The 17,152-nt window shown below is 37.6% G+C and overlaps 1 protein-coding gene across 8 annotated transcripts in view; it reads left to right on the top strand.

Annotated features, from left to right (window-relative positions):
- ESCO1 (establishment of sister chromatid cohesion N-acetyltransferase 1) overlaps nucleotides 1–17,152 on the top strand; it is a 52,505-nt gene that overhangs the window by 6,313 nt on the left and 29,040 nt on the right. For 5 of the 8 annotated variants that reach the window (XR_005593600.1, XM_039522294.1, XM_039522292.1 and 2 more), the window contains 3 exons: nucleotides 858–924; nucleotides 3,564–3,669; nucleotides 16,354–16,485. Coding sequence is in view for 5 of the 8 variants with exons in the window: in XM_039522294.1 (XP_039378228.1) it covers nucleotides 858–924; nucleotides 3,564–3,669; nucleotides 16,354–16,485 (305 nt within the window). In the remaining 3 variants the exon portion in view is untranslated. Of the gene's footprint in view, nucleotides 1–857; nucleotides 925–3,563; nucleotides 3,670–13,971; nucleotides 14,088–16,353; nucleotides 16,486–17,152 lie in introns of all 8 variants that reach the window. The other 3 variants (XR_005593601.1, XR_005593602.1, XM_039522296.1) reach the window with 1 other exon arrangement.

Raw genomic sequence — 17,152 nt, 5'->3', positions numbered from 1 at the left:
AATTTCCACAAATTTGCAACTGTTCATCTGTGTGAAGAGGGCTGCATTCACCTCTCTCAGGAACCTGTCAGCACTGTTCCAGTTGTCAAGTCTTGGTCAGTGTAATGTGAAAATCTCCCCCACGCCTCTCATATTTCAAGAAGCAAAGACTCAAACTCTGTCCTAAACTAATAAGTATTCTTACTAGATCACTGATACATCTCTTACTCCTCTCTGATGGCATGCCATGCTCTTGCCTTCTCTCCATCTCCTTGTGATAGTGCCTGGCCTTGTGCCCTATACAATGTTTCATCAACAAGTCTAGCCATTTACTAAAATATGACACTTGTGCAATTCTTCTTTTCAGTGCAGCTCCAGCTTTTTGAAGTGCCACGTGCAGTAACAGTATTGTTAGGATCCTATACTGTTGCTGGGGGTTAGGAAAAACATTCCCCCCCACCCACCCCCAATTGCATTTCCTAACTGTCTGTCTTCCCCTACCGTACTACTGAGCAAGTCAGAGATCGTATTTATGGCTCTGCTGATGTATACAGCAGTACCCAATTGATGTCAGCATGAGTGGGTTGAAACTAAAATTCAGATTGTCTTCTGCTCCTCCCTGGCTATTGAGCGAGATTTTAATGTAAGGTAAGTTTAAAAAGTTAGTGTGGAGAAATATCTGAATCCTGAACTAAATTTGCACCATTTCATTACATGACTTTTTTTTAATATATTTTTTAAACCGATTAAGTACAGTGTGTATAACATGGTCTTGCATATCTCTTTGCTGTAGTGAAGTTAACATGTTTTGCCAAGTTTGCTTTTTCTATTAAGAGAAATTTATAATGAAATGACATTATTACCCTGATTAACTGCAGGTTCGGCTCCCAAGCAATTGGTGCGCACTTTATTCACAAATCAGACATCAGAGACTAGTGAGAAGAGGTATAGTACCTTTTTATTCTTTAATATATTTATGGAATGACAGTAGCCACTCCTTAAGTAAAGTTGCCATTATAAGACCAATTTTTTTTGTCCCTCTTTTCCACTGCCATCCTAAACTTTTTTTAACATGGAAATTGGTGTCTCATCCTTTCCATAAGAGACTGAGTTCTGTGTAATCCAGTTTACCAAAGGAGGTTGTCAGTGGAAAAAACACTAACTTCAGCTTTGGTGAAAAAATTATCATACACCCTGGCTGCAATGTGAGTCGCCCTTTTTTTTTTTTTTTTTTGGAAAAGTGGTAACTATCAGAGCTAAAAAATACTTAACATTTTGCATTGCTTTTTGCCAGATCCTAACCTGAGACTCAAAAATAGATGATGACTAAAATTTAAGTTTATTAGGTTCACTTATTCAAAAGAGGAAGGATCCTGTAGTTTTTCAGTTAGTACTCTTTTTAATGGAAATGTTTTAGGTTTTTTTGTGGTTCCCCCAGTCCCCCGCACACTGAGCTTTGTGCCCCAATCTACCTTAAATCTAGCTGCACAGTGAGGCCCTGAGAAAATCAGAAATTTAGGCTCCCTTATCCATAACTTTTTTTTTCCTCATTTGCAACCACACAAAGTAGGATGCTTCACTTTTAATGATATAGTGGCTGTGCCAGTTTTGGCCACTCTGTCATACGCGCACTCTTGATTTGTTTTCAATGTGTTACTTGTCTACTCAGACCTCATTAAGAGTGTCAGATGGCAATGTACAGAGTCAAAGTAATGGACACTATTATTCCATATCCTAACCAGTGATCTTACTGTCATTAGACGTAAAGTAAAATGTTCACAATGGAGACATGAAACCAATTATAAAACACTGCTCTGTAGTTCAGATTTTCAGTCTTCACCTACAAGCTGGACAAATACAGTGGCTTTTCAAAATTAACCCAGAGGTTGAGGACTTTCTAATATTTAGAAAATTTTCTTGATCCAAAAATAATACCACCGTAAAAAAGCCATAAAAAGATGGCCAGATGTAAGTTTAAATATCTTAACTGAATACTTCTAAATGTTTGAGTTTCTTTCAAATTTAATCTTGAACTTTTTTTTTTTTTTACTTTTGTTTAGTTTAGAGAGTTTTATAAAGATTGTTGCTCTTAGTTGCTGATGTGAGTGTGATCTTATCTTCAACTTCACCTAAGCTTAAGTTTTCTGTCTGGAAATGGAGGATATTCATATTGTTGCAAGCTTGAAAAAAGACTTCTTGGCTAATAAATTTGTGCTTCCTTTGCTATTTTAGATACTTGTTTTCATAAGTGCTTTCTTAACACATGTCCCAGATACTGCTCCTCTAATCCTATTTGAGACCTGATTGACATAAAAATGATGTCATACGTGGTATAATTTCACTGCAGGCCCAAGAAGAAAAGATGTAATAGGAAAGATCACTGTTTTTAAACATAAGTATTTCCAGTAATTAGCAAGTCAGAAGAAATCATAAATCAAGTGAAAGAGACATGAATTCATGTCTTAAGTCTGGCATGCCAACACTTCTTTAGCTATAACTTGTAGAGCAAAAAGTCAACGTATGTAAAAGCTTATAATTTTATCTACTGCAATAGACAGGGGTAACTATTAGCATCTTGTTAATGAGAACTATATTGCTCTGTCTGACCTCTGCTTTGCAAAAAAGTTAGGATTAGTAATTTCCAAATAGAGGTGCTTGTGATGTGTCTGTGTGTGTGTGGGGGTGGTTTTTATTTATTTATTTATTTTTTAATTTAAATTTTTATTGCATGAGAGAGTTTAATAACCTCTAGGAGCCTCTCATTCTAAATTCTCCTGCGATCTCCGTTTGGAAAAAGTTCCCTAGAGCTCTGTGGGGAAGGGTTGGTTGTTTGGTAACAATCCCTTTTCTGCTTCCCCCAAATAACACAACTAACAGGAAAGTGGGAGCAGGAAGAACTTTTAGCGAACTTTTAGGAAGAACTTTTGTTCTGCCTCTGAGGTAGTCAGTGACAAGTTGGCTTCTCTTCTCCATGCAGTGGGAAAGTCCCCTTTAAAAAGATTTTATGAGAGAAGAAGAGCCACTGGATGTGTATACATAGTCTGTGCACAGGTCCTTTTCAAAGGTGTGGAGGAAGGAATTATCTTCCTTAAGGGACTGGAATGGTGTGGTCCAGACAAAAACTGTTCTGCTCCTCTCCTGGTGATATTGGACTGCTACTAAGTCTGACCATAATTTGTTTGTAAAGTGAAAGTCAGAGGGAAAATTACTGTAAATGTCTTTTTATATATATATATCTATATATAATATAAAATAATGAATTGTAGATGAAATAGACCACTATGTCTATACTACATTGAGTGGTTATGTTATGTGATAAGTAAATTGCCCAGTCATTCATAATTATTTCTTCCCACTAGCTACATAGTTTATAATCTATGATAATCACAAATGGTACACTTTTTTTTTGTTCATCATCTTGGCTATAGTTTTGAACTATATCAAAATTGTAAACTAAACCATGTATTCTTTTAGTCCTTGTTTTGAGATTTAAATTTATTTAAAATGGATTTACATTTATAGATGCATCTTTGAAAATACCTAGTCAGAAGGGCCTTATTGACAGGAAATATGTTTGTTTAAAGGGTCCCTTTGCCAAACCATTCATTAGCATCAAGGTGCATCCTGTCATCAGAGCAGCATATTCAAAAACTAAGAGAAGCAGGAAAAGATGACAAACAGCTGATCATAGTAAGTACTTTTAATGTTGCCAACTGTGTATTTCTCAGACTTCTATGTGTCATAAGCCTGCATCTTGAAATGTTAACATAACCTCTGCAGTAAATATATTTGAATGAGCTGTCTCACCTCTTAAATGTAGTTATCCTTACATAGTGTTGTTTCTATAACTTTGTAATCACTAACCATTTCACACTTTCATTGAATTGTTGGCATTAAAAAGTGATGTTGGACTGAGTATTGTAGAATCCATATTGTTTAAACTGAGTCCTCCAACATTTCAGATTTTTTTTTTTAATAGGCTGTATTTGTTTTCTCAAATACAAAGAGGAGCTTTATTTATGAAGGAAAGTGGACAGGAAGAGAAGTAAATTTGCCTTTGCATATAAACTAATCCTCAGGTTTATGCAAATGATACACTTGCTTATCCTCATTAGTGAGATTCTATCTGGCAGATTTTTCTGTGTGAGCTTACATATGAATGCATTACACTTATGTAATGATATATGGATATTTTTTCAAAGCACTGACTAAAACTAAAGATAGGGAAAGAACTTTTCCACAAATTACTGATGAGCTAGCTCCATCAATAACTGATACAGCGAGAGGCATATTTAAATAATTAAAAATAAATTGGTAAACTAAAATACAAATAGCTATTTCTACTAAAGAAAAAGTAGAGCAAAAACTATTGAACCAAAGAATTTCGAAATGTCAAGTGGGGCGAAAGCACGCAAATTGTCCTAGTTTGAAGGACCACACAACACTGCAGCAGAACCAATTAAAAAATGGAACCTGTTAAAGCAGACATTACCACTACCCGCACTTCTGTAATATTAAAGAATTGATAAGAAATAAATAGACGTGAGAGTCCTTAATCTGCTAAAAACATACTACTAAGGACACAAGCCTGAAGTCTCTCTCTTTCCTAAAGCACAAAATTTGCCTCTGTGGGTGGGATTACAAGATAACAGATATTTCTGAACATATTCTGTGTATATGCCAGAATATTAAACTGTTCAGAAATGTGATATATCTAACACTTACTTACAACATTCTCAATTATTGCCTGTTTAGGTCTCAGGTGACTAATTTTAAATACAAATAATCCCCTTTACTTCAGCAGGGCTGAATGGGGGCCTTAAAACCCAACTTTTGGTTGTACAATAATAGAATTTGATCTGTCTTTGATATAGGTTCTTTGTAAGGAAAAAATAACTATGATCTTCACTGATCATAAACCAATACTTTTTGTAACTGACTGGCTTATTTTTCTCATTTTCAGGTGTGGGTTTTTTTTGAGTGGTTTGTTCAGTGCCACAACAAAAAAAGAAAAATCTTAGTTATGTAGTATATAGTGTAGTAATTTTAGGGGGAGGAAAAAAAGAATAGGGGTGTTCATCAAAATGTGTGAGGGGAAAACAAATTTACATCTGAGACTAGTTCATTGTGTTTTTTTGTTAAAACTGACAGTCACGCTTTACTTTTAAACTTCAGCAGAAATACACATTAAAATAAAACACAATCTTCAAAATATTAATTGTATACAACTCTTAACATTTGCATATTAACCCAATCCCTGTTTATCAGTGAAGGATTATAGTTGTTATACTTCTAGTTCACTTTAATCATATAATAATATATGAGACAGTGATTTATAGGCTTGTGTCCTATCTGCAAAAACTGACTGAAGCCTTCAATCTAGGTGCACAGAAGATTACTCCGCCAAGTTAACATTTTTTTATAAAATGTGAAACTAGAACCAGTTGAAAGAGTGGCAATTGCATTAAATTTAAAAAAAAACAAAACCAAAACTTGTTTTTTGAAATTCATAACTGGCAATATTATTTTTTGACTAACTCTATTTTCAGATATTTAGTCTTTTAAAGAAATGTGTAAATGAGTATTTGCTGTGTAGTGTGTGTACAGCCCATTTAAAAACTGCTTGCAAACGTAATATATAGTAATTATCTTGCAAATATTGGCTGAAAACATTTTACGTCTCTTGGAATTTCTGGCATGCTGTTAGGAGCAGCATTTTATTATACTCTTATTGTAAACAACATAGTTCAAATTGCTGCTCAGACCCATTCACTACTTAATTAAAACATTAAACATCCAATTTTTTTTAGGAGTTTTGTTCTTATCAGTGGTAAGAAAGTTATTCCTATGTTGGCTCCTATAGTTTGAGATGTAATCCTCTTGGGCATCAATCTATTCCTATCTCTCTACCCCATCTCTTCTAACTTGCCAAAAAATCTCCCATCTGTCAGAGGTGTTCTCTGTTGTAAGATGTTAGGACCTTAAGCACAACATTAATTACCACTTCTTTACTGTAGCGGTGACCATGTTAGTATTTTGGCTTTACATTGTGTATTTTATGACCCTTTTTCATTCTAACTGTTCGTACAATGCCAGAGTCCTTGGGACTGAGCTATGATATAAATCTTATCAAATATTCTTATAAATTCTACCATTCTGTTCAGTATTTGGAGGAAATGTTATGGGTAAAACAATTTCCCCCCATATGCAGTTTTATATTATCTGTTTAACAAGAATTTAGTCCATAAGATGTTCGTATATTATCTCCTTTGTATAGTGTGTATATTTACTGAATACCTTTTTTATTATCTGTGAGTATAAAATCTATAACAAACTCAGCTTGTCTGCAAAAGTCATTAAAATTGTCTTGCTATGTTTGCTTTTAAATGAGTTTGTTCTCTCTCAATATAAAAATCTTCTACAACTTGAAGTTGTTCTAATACTCGTACTGATTTTTTTTTTAATTTTTTATGGTGTATGTCACTAGTGTCTGAGCATGCCTAACCATTAATTATTCCTCACATCACAACTATTGTTCTCACTTTACTGATGTAAAACTGAGGCACAGAAAGATTAAATGTCTTGCCCAAAGTTACACAGGAAGCATGGCAGATCTTCTGAGTGCCTTAAGATCATCTTTCCTCTTTTTATGAAGGTTACAAAACAAACTTAAAAGAGCAGTGAAAACCTAATACTATGTGTGCACACACACTCAGAATTATACTTTGGAGGAAGAATCTTTTTATGTTCAAAGCTACTTTAAAACATTAAATCCCTGTAGCAACTTTCAGGTCAGTATGATCTCTGTTTTACAGACCATGGAAAGTGACATAGCAAGATTCAGTGACTTGCCCAAGGTTGCATAGATTGGGTTAGAATTTAAGTCCCTTATTGTTGTGTTCAGACTAATATAACAATCCAGTCTGAGATATTATGAACTATGATATAGGAAGTCAGACCTTAAATAACTTCTAAAAATCTTACATATTCAGTGGATATTGTTGCTGGTTAAATAAACTCCCATATTTATGCAAAATTAAGGTTTTTTATTAAACTTAAGATGAGTAGAAATGTTCCGTCCCCTTCCTTAGAAAGTTTTAAACAAATACTCCCTTGCTGCATTTGCATCCTAGATTTTTAATGGAGTTCAAAAAAGAATTAGGTAAGTTAATGAAGGATAAGTCCATCGGTGGCTATTAATCAAGATGGTCATGGATGGAACCCCATGCTCTGCGTGTCCCTAGCCTCTGATTGCCAGAAGTTGGGAGTGGATGACACGGGACAGTGGGATGACATGACTCCATGATTGCCTGTTCTGTATGTTTCCTCTGAAGCATTTGGCACTGGCCACTGTTGGAAGACAGGATACTGGGCTAGATGGACCATTGGTCTGACACCCTATGGCCATTCTAAATGCAAGTACTTGAGAACCTGAAAATGAAATTGATGTCTAGTTAATTCTTTTTCCATGTTGTTAGGACTGCAAAATTTAAACCACATAGGGAGCTTTTTTTAGTCTTCAATTTTAATAAAATAAGGTGTTTTTGTAACATAAGCAAGATAATTTACTTTTAAAGATTTTTATACTGACATCCTCAATGCCAACATAGTAACATCACCTCCCTAAGCAGCATTGAGCCATGGTCAATGTGTTTGAGGTTGGTGCTGCACAAACATAGATGATGCAGGTAGTGCACTAACTCTAAAGCCTTGGCTACACTTGAGAGTTTCAGCGCAATAAAGCTGCCCACAGCACTGTAACTCACTCCCCGTCCACACTGGCAAGGCACATACAGTGCTGTATCTCTGTGGCTACAGTGCTGCAGGTACTCCACCTCCCTGAGAGGAATAACAGCTGCTGCAGAGTGGCTGAGACGCTGGTGCTCCAGTGTAAACGGGGAGTAACCTTATTACGCAGTAACTGACCTCCAGAAACTCCCCATAATCCTTTTAAGTGAAGGTTCCTCTCCTTGTTTTGTTGTGATGCCTCTTTGTTTTGTTGTGAGCTCAGGGAGCTGCTTATCAAAAAACCAAACACAGCTACTGTTTGCTGTGAATAAGCAGAGGCAGGCAGGGGGGTCCCTTTGGAACGCCCACAGCTAATATTTGCTTGAAGAGAGAGGTGGTGCGGGGGGGAGGGGAAGGGTCCGTTTTTTGGGGAGCGGCTGCTTATCTGGTCTGTGAGGGGGGAAAAAAACAAACAGCTGCTGTTTGCTTTCAGTGAGTGAGATGGGGGTGGAGGAGGGAAGGGGGTCGGAACTTGCAAGGCAGGGTGCTGACACAGTGTTGGCTCCAAAATCCCCCTTTCTCTCCCCCCGCTCCCTGTCACACTCCACCCCACCCCTTTTGAAAAGCACGTTGCAGCCACTTGGATGCTGGGATAGCTGCCCATAATGCACCGCTCCCAATGCTGTTAAACATGCTGCAAATGTGGCCACGACAGTGCGCTGGTAGCTGTCAGTGTGGACAGACTGCAGCACTTTCCCTACTCAGCTGTACGAAGACAGGTTTAACTCCCAGAGCTGCATGCCATGCATGGTGGAGACTTCACCACCACCACCACCGTTGATATCTCCAAGGAGCTTGAGAACACCGGCCCCTGGCATGAACAGAGAGGACGAGGGGAACGTGGAGGAGAATGGAGGACATGCAACTTGTGGGGGATCCAGCTATGCCGTGAGCCAGGAGCTGTTTGAGACTCCACCACAGCCCAGTCAGTTTCTGCAGTTGAGCACCTGCAAGCCCAGTGGAGGGGAAAGAACTTTGGGTAAGTATGTAAATTTATTTTCCATTACGGTTATGGTGCTTCTAGCTTAACAGGACACAGCTATTGACTTTTCATTAATTTACTTGTACTAAAAGAATTGGTACAACAAAGAGAGGTAGAGTTGTATGCTTTTCATTCCCCTGTAGAGTTAGGTAGGGGGGCTGCGCAGAGCAGTTCATTTATACTCTGAGATGTCCCCGGAATCCTCTTGAGAGCTCTCAATGAAACTTTCATGAAGGGGCTCAGCAATCCTCTCCCAAAGCTTTTTAGGGATGGCAGCCTTATTTCTTCCTTCATGGTAGGATAGCTTCCCACAGCAGTTGGTAATAATTTTGGCAGTCTCCATTGCAGTAAACAAGCTAGCGTGATCAGGCCCAGGTGGCTTTGGGTTGCCAACAGCAGCTGTTCTCTCTGTGCCTTGTTACCTTCAGGAATGAGAGATGTGCTGAAATCGCCACCGCTGTGGAAAATGGTGCCAGTATTCAGTGCCATTGCCCATCACTCATAGTTCCATGCAACTGAGCAATCCCTTCCTCATTTCCCTCACCCTTAGCAGGCCATACTCACCATGGCTGGAGCTGAGCGTGGTATTGTGCACAAGCACTCTGAAGCAAGTGTCAGCAAGCATGTATTGTTTTAAAACTTTCGGGGAGCAAGGGAAGGGAGTTCTGAATCTTAACTTTGCTTTCCATTGTGAGTATATTGACAATGGTACTTCTGTTTTCTCTGTAGCTGCTGCCATTGCAGCCTTGAGTGGTTCCCTCTCCGCACCTGCATAATGCTTGAGCCAGATAAGGAAGAGAAAGCAGAGAACTTGGGATGACGTGTTCAGCAAGATCATGCAAGCCAGTGCTGTATCATATCATGAACAAAGGGCCTGGAGGATGAATATTGTAGACGGTATAGAGAAGGAGACACCTGACAGGCGCCAGGCCCAGAAGTCGGAGGGAGATGCATGAAGACATAATGGGGCTTTTTGGGCCGCAAACACAGATGCAGCACACTCTTGCGGATCTATAGGTTCAACAATCCTGTGGTTGCCTCCCTTTGCAGTCTGTGGAGAAATACAGTATAGCACCTCCCTCCATGCCCTCTCTGCATTCCATGTGGCATCAGTGGCCACCTCACTAATTCTACCACTCCCCACTGGGGGCCATTAAGGACAACCACAGCTTCACATACACTGACCTGTGAGAGGCACAGTTGATGTCTATATTGCTAAAATGGACATTAATGTTCCTTCCCCTTCGTTAAGCTCTGTTACATTAAAACCACAAGAAGTTTATGGATTTGCTTTTAACTTGCACAGAACTTTATGGAAGTGTTTTTTGTTACTCTTTTGTTTGGAAAATAATTCATTTTCATTAGTTCCCAGCATATGCTGCAGAATGGCTGGCGATACTGAAAGCACCCAGCCTCTCATGACACAACTCATAAGATCAGTGATTAAACAGTGTAATAATCATAAATGTACAGCAAGCACCACAAAATTAGTAGGTGTCTGTGTCACATTCATAGACGTGCACCATGCAATTCCTAACGGCCCCCAGACTGCAGGGCCAAGTAGAGCACAGCACATCACAGTGCATTACTGTGGCTTGCTGTTAAAATGCTCTTTCAAAGCCTCTGTATAGTTCCACCTTAAGCTCTTCTGATAGTCTTGGTGTCTGATTGTTCAAACTCAGCCGAAAGCTGCAACACCTCTGCTGTCCACTCCGGGGGCAACTTTCCCCCCTTTGCTTCACAGTTGGACACAGCAGGCAGCTATAACCGTTTGATATTTTTCTCCCTGAGATCCAATCTTGTGAGTAAACAATGCCAGCACCCCTTCAGTCTACTGTACTGAAAGCACGTTCAGTTGTCATCCTGCATCTGCTGAGCCAGTAGTTGAATCTTCCCTTCGTGCTGTTGAGTGGTCAGTATACGTCTTCATGAGCCAGAGGAGCAAGGGATAGGCTGGGTCCCCCAGGATTGGTACTGGCATTTCAACATCACTGTTTATAGCAACAAAGTGCAAACACTTTAGTGTATAAACTTGAATAATCTTTCATTTTGCTGCTTATTTTTCCATTACACTTCCATATAATCTCCCATTTAACTGTTTTGTAACATAGGCACTTCATGAGAGGGGTGAAATGTTTTTGCCTCAAAAAATTCATGAGTTAAATTGATGAAACTGAAAATGCTATCCATAATGAAATTGATGAAAACCAATAGGCTTGAAGCAATGAAGTATAAAACTGAAGGAAACAGTTATTGGTCAGTTTTAATTACTGGTTCTTATTCCATTATAAACCTTCATGCTCCATCAAGCTTATATTCCTATTGTTTACAGAATCAATCTGACAAATAAAAAAAAATCTATACTGTAAATACTATCCATGCAGCATAATGTTCAAACTTCACTTAGCACATTTTTTATTTTACATGTTTATTTTTACAGTTATAATGACCAGTGAAGTCAGCATTTCATAATAGGAAATGACTCCATATTTTTACTTTTTTTTTTTTAATTTTTAGAAAGTAAACTCTAGAAATTGTTTTTTAAATGTAACTTTTGCCCTCTGACTGAAGCAGTAACAACTTATGAAATTTGGAGTCATGTTTTCCCAATCATTTTGCTAAGTTCCACAGAATAAAATTCTTTTAAAATCTGTACATCTCCTTTTTGAGTGGGGCATGCCTTGACAAGTAGGGAAGCCTGCCCACCAACTTCCTGCCGGAAGCTTCTGCCTCTTCAGGCAATACATATGGCGGCTCAGGAGGTCTTCTTTTTTTTTTCCCCCTTTAATTCTTTGTGAAGAACCCAAGAAGATATATTTTCTTTGGACCTTTTTCCTGCTTTTCTCCATTTCCTCCCCACCCCCTACAGCCTGCATTTTTTTTTCTGGTTGTTTTTGCTCTCTGAGCAAAGTGTTGCTCCTAGAGCAGCTGCAGCAAGGGTAATCGCCCTGTGCCTAAGACAAGGGGCCCCTACCATCTCCTACAAAGGCACTAAATGCCTATTTTGCAGGTGGAGCTCCTTAACTCATAAATGGAGGATCAGGCAGAGATGCACCTGTTCAGAGAAGAGAAATTGGTAAGACACTTTTATGTCCAAATATCAAGAGAATTATTAAAGCCCTTCTAGGTGTGAAGACAGCCTTCATGTAATGTGATGGCTGGTTGTCTTGAAGTTACAAATGGACTGAAACAGTGGGTTTCAGAAATATAAACTTCTCACATTCTTCCAAATGGGGTTTGTCCGACTTAGGGTCTTTATCCTCTCTGCAGTTGTATGATGCAATTTGCATCAAGTCAGTGTAGGTTTGCAGGTGCCTAGAAGAATGACTTTAGATCAAGTAACCGAGTTTCTGCTGCGGCTCTGTCAGATTGCTGAGAACTAATCTTCATGCACCCGGTTACTGGCTCTCTCCTAAGTCTCAACAGCTCATGCTTCACTTTGCCCAGCAGAGGCTTTTGGAGAAGATTAAAGGGACACTGTCAATTTAAAGAATAAGTTAAAGGGATACTGTCAGGTAAAATGTTTAAACTAATTTCAGAAACCTTTTGTTTTTGAATTTTTTTCCCCCTAAAAAACCTTTTGAAATGTTTTAAAAATGGAATTTCTTTTCTGCTGATGTTTAAGGGTGTATTTCAGGGAAGCAGACTAGGCAATCTTAAGAATAGTAAAACAGCATTAAGGCACTCGCCTATCTATCTTAGCTCTGGACACATGCCTCCTTCCCTGCTGTTTCAGCAACAACATTGGTTGGTATTATGCCTCAACATCCAAATTCCTCCCTTTAACCTATTGAAAAGTCACAGGATGACTCTCGTATTGCCTGCAAGGCCCATGCATAGATCTGAGAGAAAAAAGGATCGGTTTCTCCCAGGCCTCAAGCTTTCAGTTACTCCTCAGTTCTGCGTAGGAGTTGAGTGACGGATGCTCACCAACCAGCTCTGCCAGCCTATCATGGGGAAAGGAGACACCATCCTGTTCCCAAACCAGAAACTGCAACAACTCTGCGGCTATTACTGGCAAACTCCATATTTGGAGGGAAGAGTGGGTATGTGAGCTCCCTTCAGAGCACTGCGTTAGAGTAATGTCATGCTAGTGCATGGGAATAGGAAGTTCTGCTGAGTAACAGAAGTGAGAAAGCTATGTGCAAGGTACTCTCAAATGTGTAAATAAACTGAAAATTGTTTCCTGTGTCGCTTTCTGTAATAGAGGTTGTTTCTTTTTTCTTTTCATTACTATGCTATTTTCAGCTAGGTAGTTCTCTCCTCTGCTGCTGTTGTGTGAGACCCATGCAAAAAAGGAAAACTATACATAGGAAATGATGGCCTAAACATGACATGTTGTCGAATGCTAAAAAAAAAGGAAGACTCTTTTTTTGCTCTGTTCTTTCATTTGTAGTAATGTTAGGTGCTAACGTGTAATAATAGGTTAAAAATAATTGGCAGATTTATTGTCTCTCAAATAGATTTAATTCCTACTGCTGTATTGCTCCTTCTGATTTTAGCCTGCACATCCTGCTTCTGCACTGCAGAGTCTATACCATCTCATATAGCAATTTTTTGTCTGAAGCATGGTCTACTGCAGTTTGTGGATTTGGAACAGTGCTTCAGTTATGCTGGCAGGCTAATGTCTTTATGGGCTGCATAAGGTTATTTAATATGTTTTTAAAAAAATAAAATAAAACCCCCTTTTCACACTCTGCAGCCTTAAAGAAGGCTTGGTGCACTTTCTAATAGCTACTAGTATATGAATACTAGAGGAATGCATTAACTTTTTAAATATTTAACATCTCCATATGAATGCCTGTCCACACACTTGAATACATATAATATCGTAACATCAAGGAAATCCTAAAACATGGTTTGCCAGATAGCAGCAACATTCTAATATTTCTGTCCTAGTGTAAAATGTAATTGGACTGTATTATGTTCTTGTTCATAGAAACTATGATAGAAGACCATATGAGTTGCATCAGGCAAGATGGGGTGAATTAAGAATACTGGCAATTCTGAGGATTTCTTTGCATTAATGTTTTAGTGACTTCATTGTGATGTTAATTTGTTAGTGTACTACCATTCACTTTTTGAATAAATTTTAACATCTCAATCATTTGAATAGGATTTCTTGTTTCACAAGGCTTGTTGCAGTACAGTTTATACATTAAATATAAGAATTGCTTTATATTTAGCTGACTTTCAAATGTACATGTCTTGTCTTTTTGAAGTGCCCTCCAAGCATCAAAGCAGACTTCCCCCTCACCTATCCTACCCTGAGCATCGGGGACATGTTCTCCATCCTCGAGATAGCAAAAATTAAGTTCGGTTCAAGTGGGGTTGGAAGGTAATCACATGCATCCTTCTTCCTGAACTGCCTTTTTTCCTTCCTTGTGTGTAAATAGTTGAAATTCAGCACACTCCTTTGACCAAAAGGGCAGTTTCTTCTGAACTACACCTTTTTAAAGGAGGCCTGGAGATAGGGGAAAAAATGCATCAGTCTCAACTTTCACACCCTTGGAACCCGAGTCTCTCCCTGATGCTCCAGCCCAAAGCCAACACAGGGAGCAGCGTTTGTTTCCTTTTCTTCCTTTTGAATAATTCTTCCTTTTCCCCCCTCTATTACATGCCATAGGATTGTAAGAATTGCCTTGCTGAGGACAGACCAGTGGATCTTTAGGTCCCAGTTTCCTGCTTCCAGCAGTGGTCCACACATTGTGCCTTCAAAGAGAGGCTTAAAAATCTTATTATGCACCTCACTAGCACAGTGATGTACCTTGTCATGTTTTTTCCATCCCCTCTCCTATTGTCTTTCTCCAGTACTCTTTTGTGTGTATTGTGAACTACACAGTGAAACTTGCGAAAAATTACTAGAATTAATAGAGCATGGTTATAGGGGTAACTTACAGGGACACTAGGATGTGGCTTTTCCTTAGAAAAGAAACTATTCTTAAAGTTCTTACTTCACTAGTAGATTTGCTTGAGGTTACAACTGTTTCTCTGATAGTTCAGTTTTCAATGTTGATCTAATTCTCTTCAGACCAGTTAAACCAAATATTGTTCAAAGTTGAAAGAGGGAGTGGGAAACAGGCTGAAAAAATCCAGTCATACTACAAAAAGACCTTCCCAGTAATATAGTGTAAAAAGTCTATAAATATATCTGCTTTTTTTAAAAGGTGAAATTAAATTCACAGTAAATATTCATGCAATATTATGTTTTGAGATTAACACACACACATCACTAAAAATTTTCCGTAGAAAATTCCCTCTTTTACTCATGTAGTAGTATTTACTGTATACTATGGTAATTGGATTCCATATTGTGTGTAATGTCTACCTAGCTTCACTCCATTTTTAACCTTGTGTGTTTTTTATAATCCATTACCTTTCTCATACACACTTTAAACAAAGTCCAAACACAGATTTGATTCTTTTAAAACCAAAACTTAAATATATTAGCCAAAGATAAGTTTCCAATCTTATCAATATATACATCTGTTCTTTGGAACAATCTTCATCCATATGAATTACTTAGTTCAAATCAACAAAGACCCTATACTTGAGGTCTTATTCCTTGTTCGACATAATTATGTTGATTCCTAGTTCTTTGTACTCTTCATAATGAATAATACTTATGTTTAATCAGTAAATAGCAAAATAAATACTGAATTGTCTGTGTGCTAAATGAATTTTGTAATAGATTACAAAATAGTAATAAGATTAAATGTCAGAACAAAATTACTGAGTGTTCCTTTATATATGGGACTTTTTTACAGTGTTAGGGGAAAACAAGACAATATGAAGCATGGTAAAGTTAAGAATCTTTAGATTTCTGGGCAAGGGGTATATTCTTAACTGATGCATATGATTTGTTATATATAAAACGCGACTTATACCCCTAAAACTTTGAGGGAAGGGAAATGCAAAATAGTGCCAGACACTTAAATTAATGTTAAATATTTTAAAATTAATCACCGTAGAAATTTGAAATACAGTGCCAAGACATAACGTACTACTGTTCCTCTAATGCTTATTTCCATAACTATTAGGCTTTATTTTTTTTTATTTTTATGGTAGTGCCTATAGTATGCTAGATGCTTTCCAGGTACTCAGGAGGCAATGGTCCATGCTCAAGAAGCTCACTATCTAAGGACAGACAGGAGTTAAAGCATAGGGAACAACAGAATCTATCCTATTTTTTTCCATACATGCTAGTTAAACTCTCTGTAGACAGCAAAGTAGGTAAAGAGGTCATTGTCTTACCTTTTTATAAAAGAAAAGGTGAGCAGTCAATGTTTCTTCATGTGGTCCTGCTATTATGTCTTAACTCTAACCTGGAAGAACTACCATTAACACCTTTGGGTGGGGGAGAAGTTGTCTTAATGTGTCCTTTAGTCTGTGGCCTCTGCTGTAACTCAGCTTGTGTGCTGGTCATTGGAGGGTAGACTTTTGGTCACTACATATTTAGTATACTACTTGTTTTCCTCCTTCTCCACTTCCTTTTAGCCTCAGTGCAGAATCTACATGTGCTTATGTTTGTGAATTGCATATCTAGCTATGAAAAGTTTGTTGTGTCAACTGTATATTGAGCTATATGTATTTTTTTTAAATAGGACGCAGGACAGAAAAGATTTGGAGCTATTTCCTGTAATATTTGTGGAATGCTTTACACGGCATCAAATCCAGAGGATGAAACTCAACATTTGCTCTTCCACAACCAATTCATTAGTGCTGTAAAATATGTGGTAAGAGAACTTCATGTCTTTTTAAACAGTAATAAGCTTTGTTTTCCTTTCTGTACGTCAAATGCAATTCAGATTACTTTTAATAAACTCTTAAATTATCACAGTAGACGATAAATTTATCTGTGGTAAACTTTTTTTTTAAGGGAGCCTAGCACATGGTAATAAGTCACCTATAAAAATTGATTATCATTATAGCAACATTCCTGGTCAGTTTTATCCCTTCCTTGTTGTATTTCTGTATTGTTTTGTAGGAAAATAGTCATTTATCACTATTTTTAAAGTTTTGTTAAATTTAGCTTTTGATATAATTGGTATTGTTACAACATTTGGCATAAGAACTAATTGGGGAGATCGTTGTCTTCTTTAGAATGCCATCCAGATGGCTTCTAATTCACTTTTTTTTTATATTGGCTATGTTAAATTAATATCAGTGATTCAGAATTGGAATATCTTGGAACTTTGAGCATAGCATTACAGTGTATTAAAACTTCAGAGAATACACTACTATTTTTAACAGTATAATTATACTAACTGTACATTCCATACTCTACTTAGGCATAATAGGTATTGTTGAGTCAACTCAAGTTTAAAACACAAGCTTTAAGTATTGTACAATTTCAGATAAGTATTTTGTAAAGTCAGCTACTTTCAAAACTTGTCCATGTGT

This window comes from Mauremys reevesii, linkage group 2 (assembly GCF_016161935.1).
Source record: "Mauremys reevesii isolate NIE-2019 linkage group 2, ASM1616193v1, whole genome shotgun sequence".
NCBI lineage: Eukaryota > Metazoa > Chordata > Testudines > Geoemydidae > Mauremys > Mauremys reevesii.
Note: the sequence above shows the minus strand (reverse complement) of the source record. Positions and strands in the feature narration are given on the sequence as shown.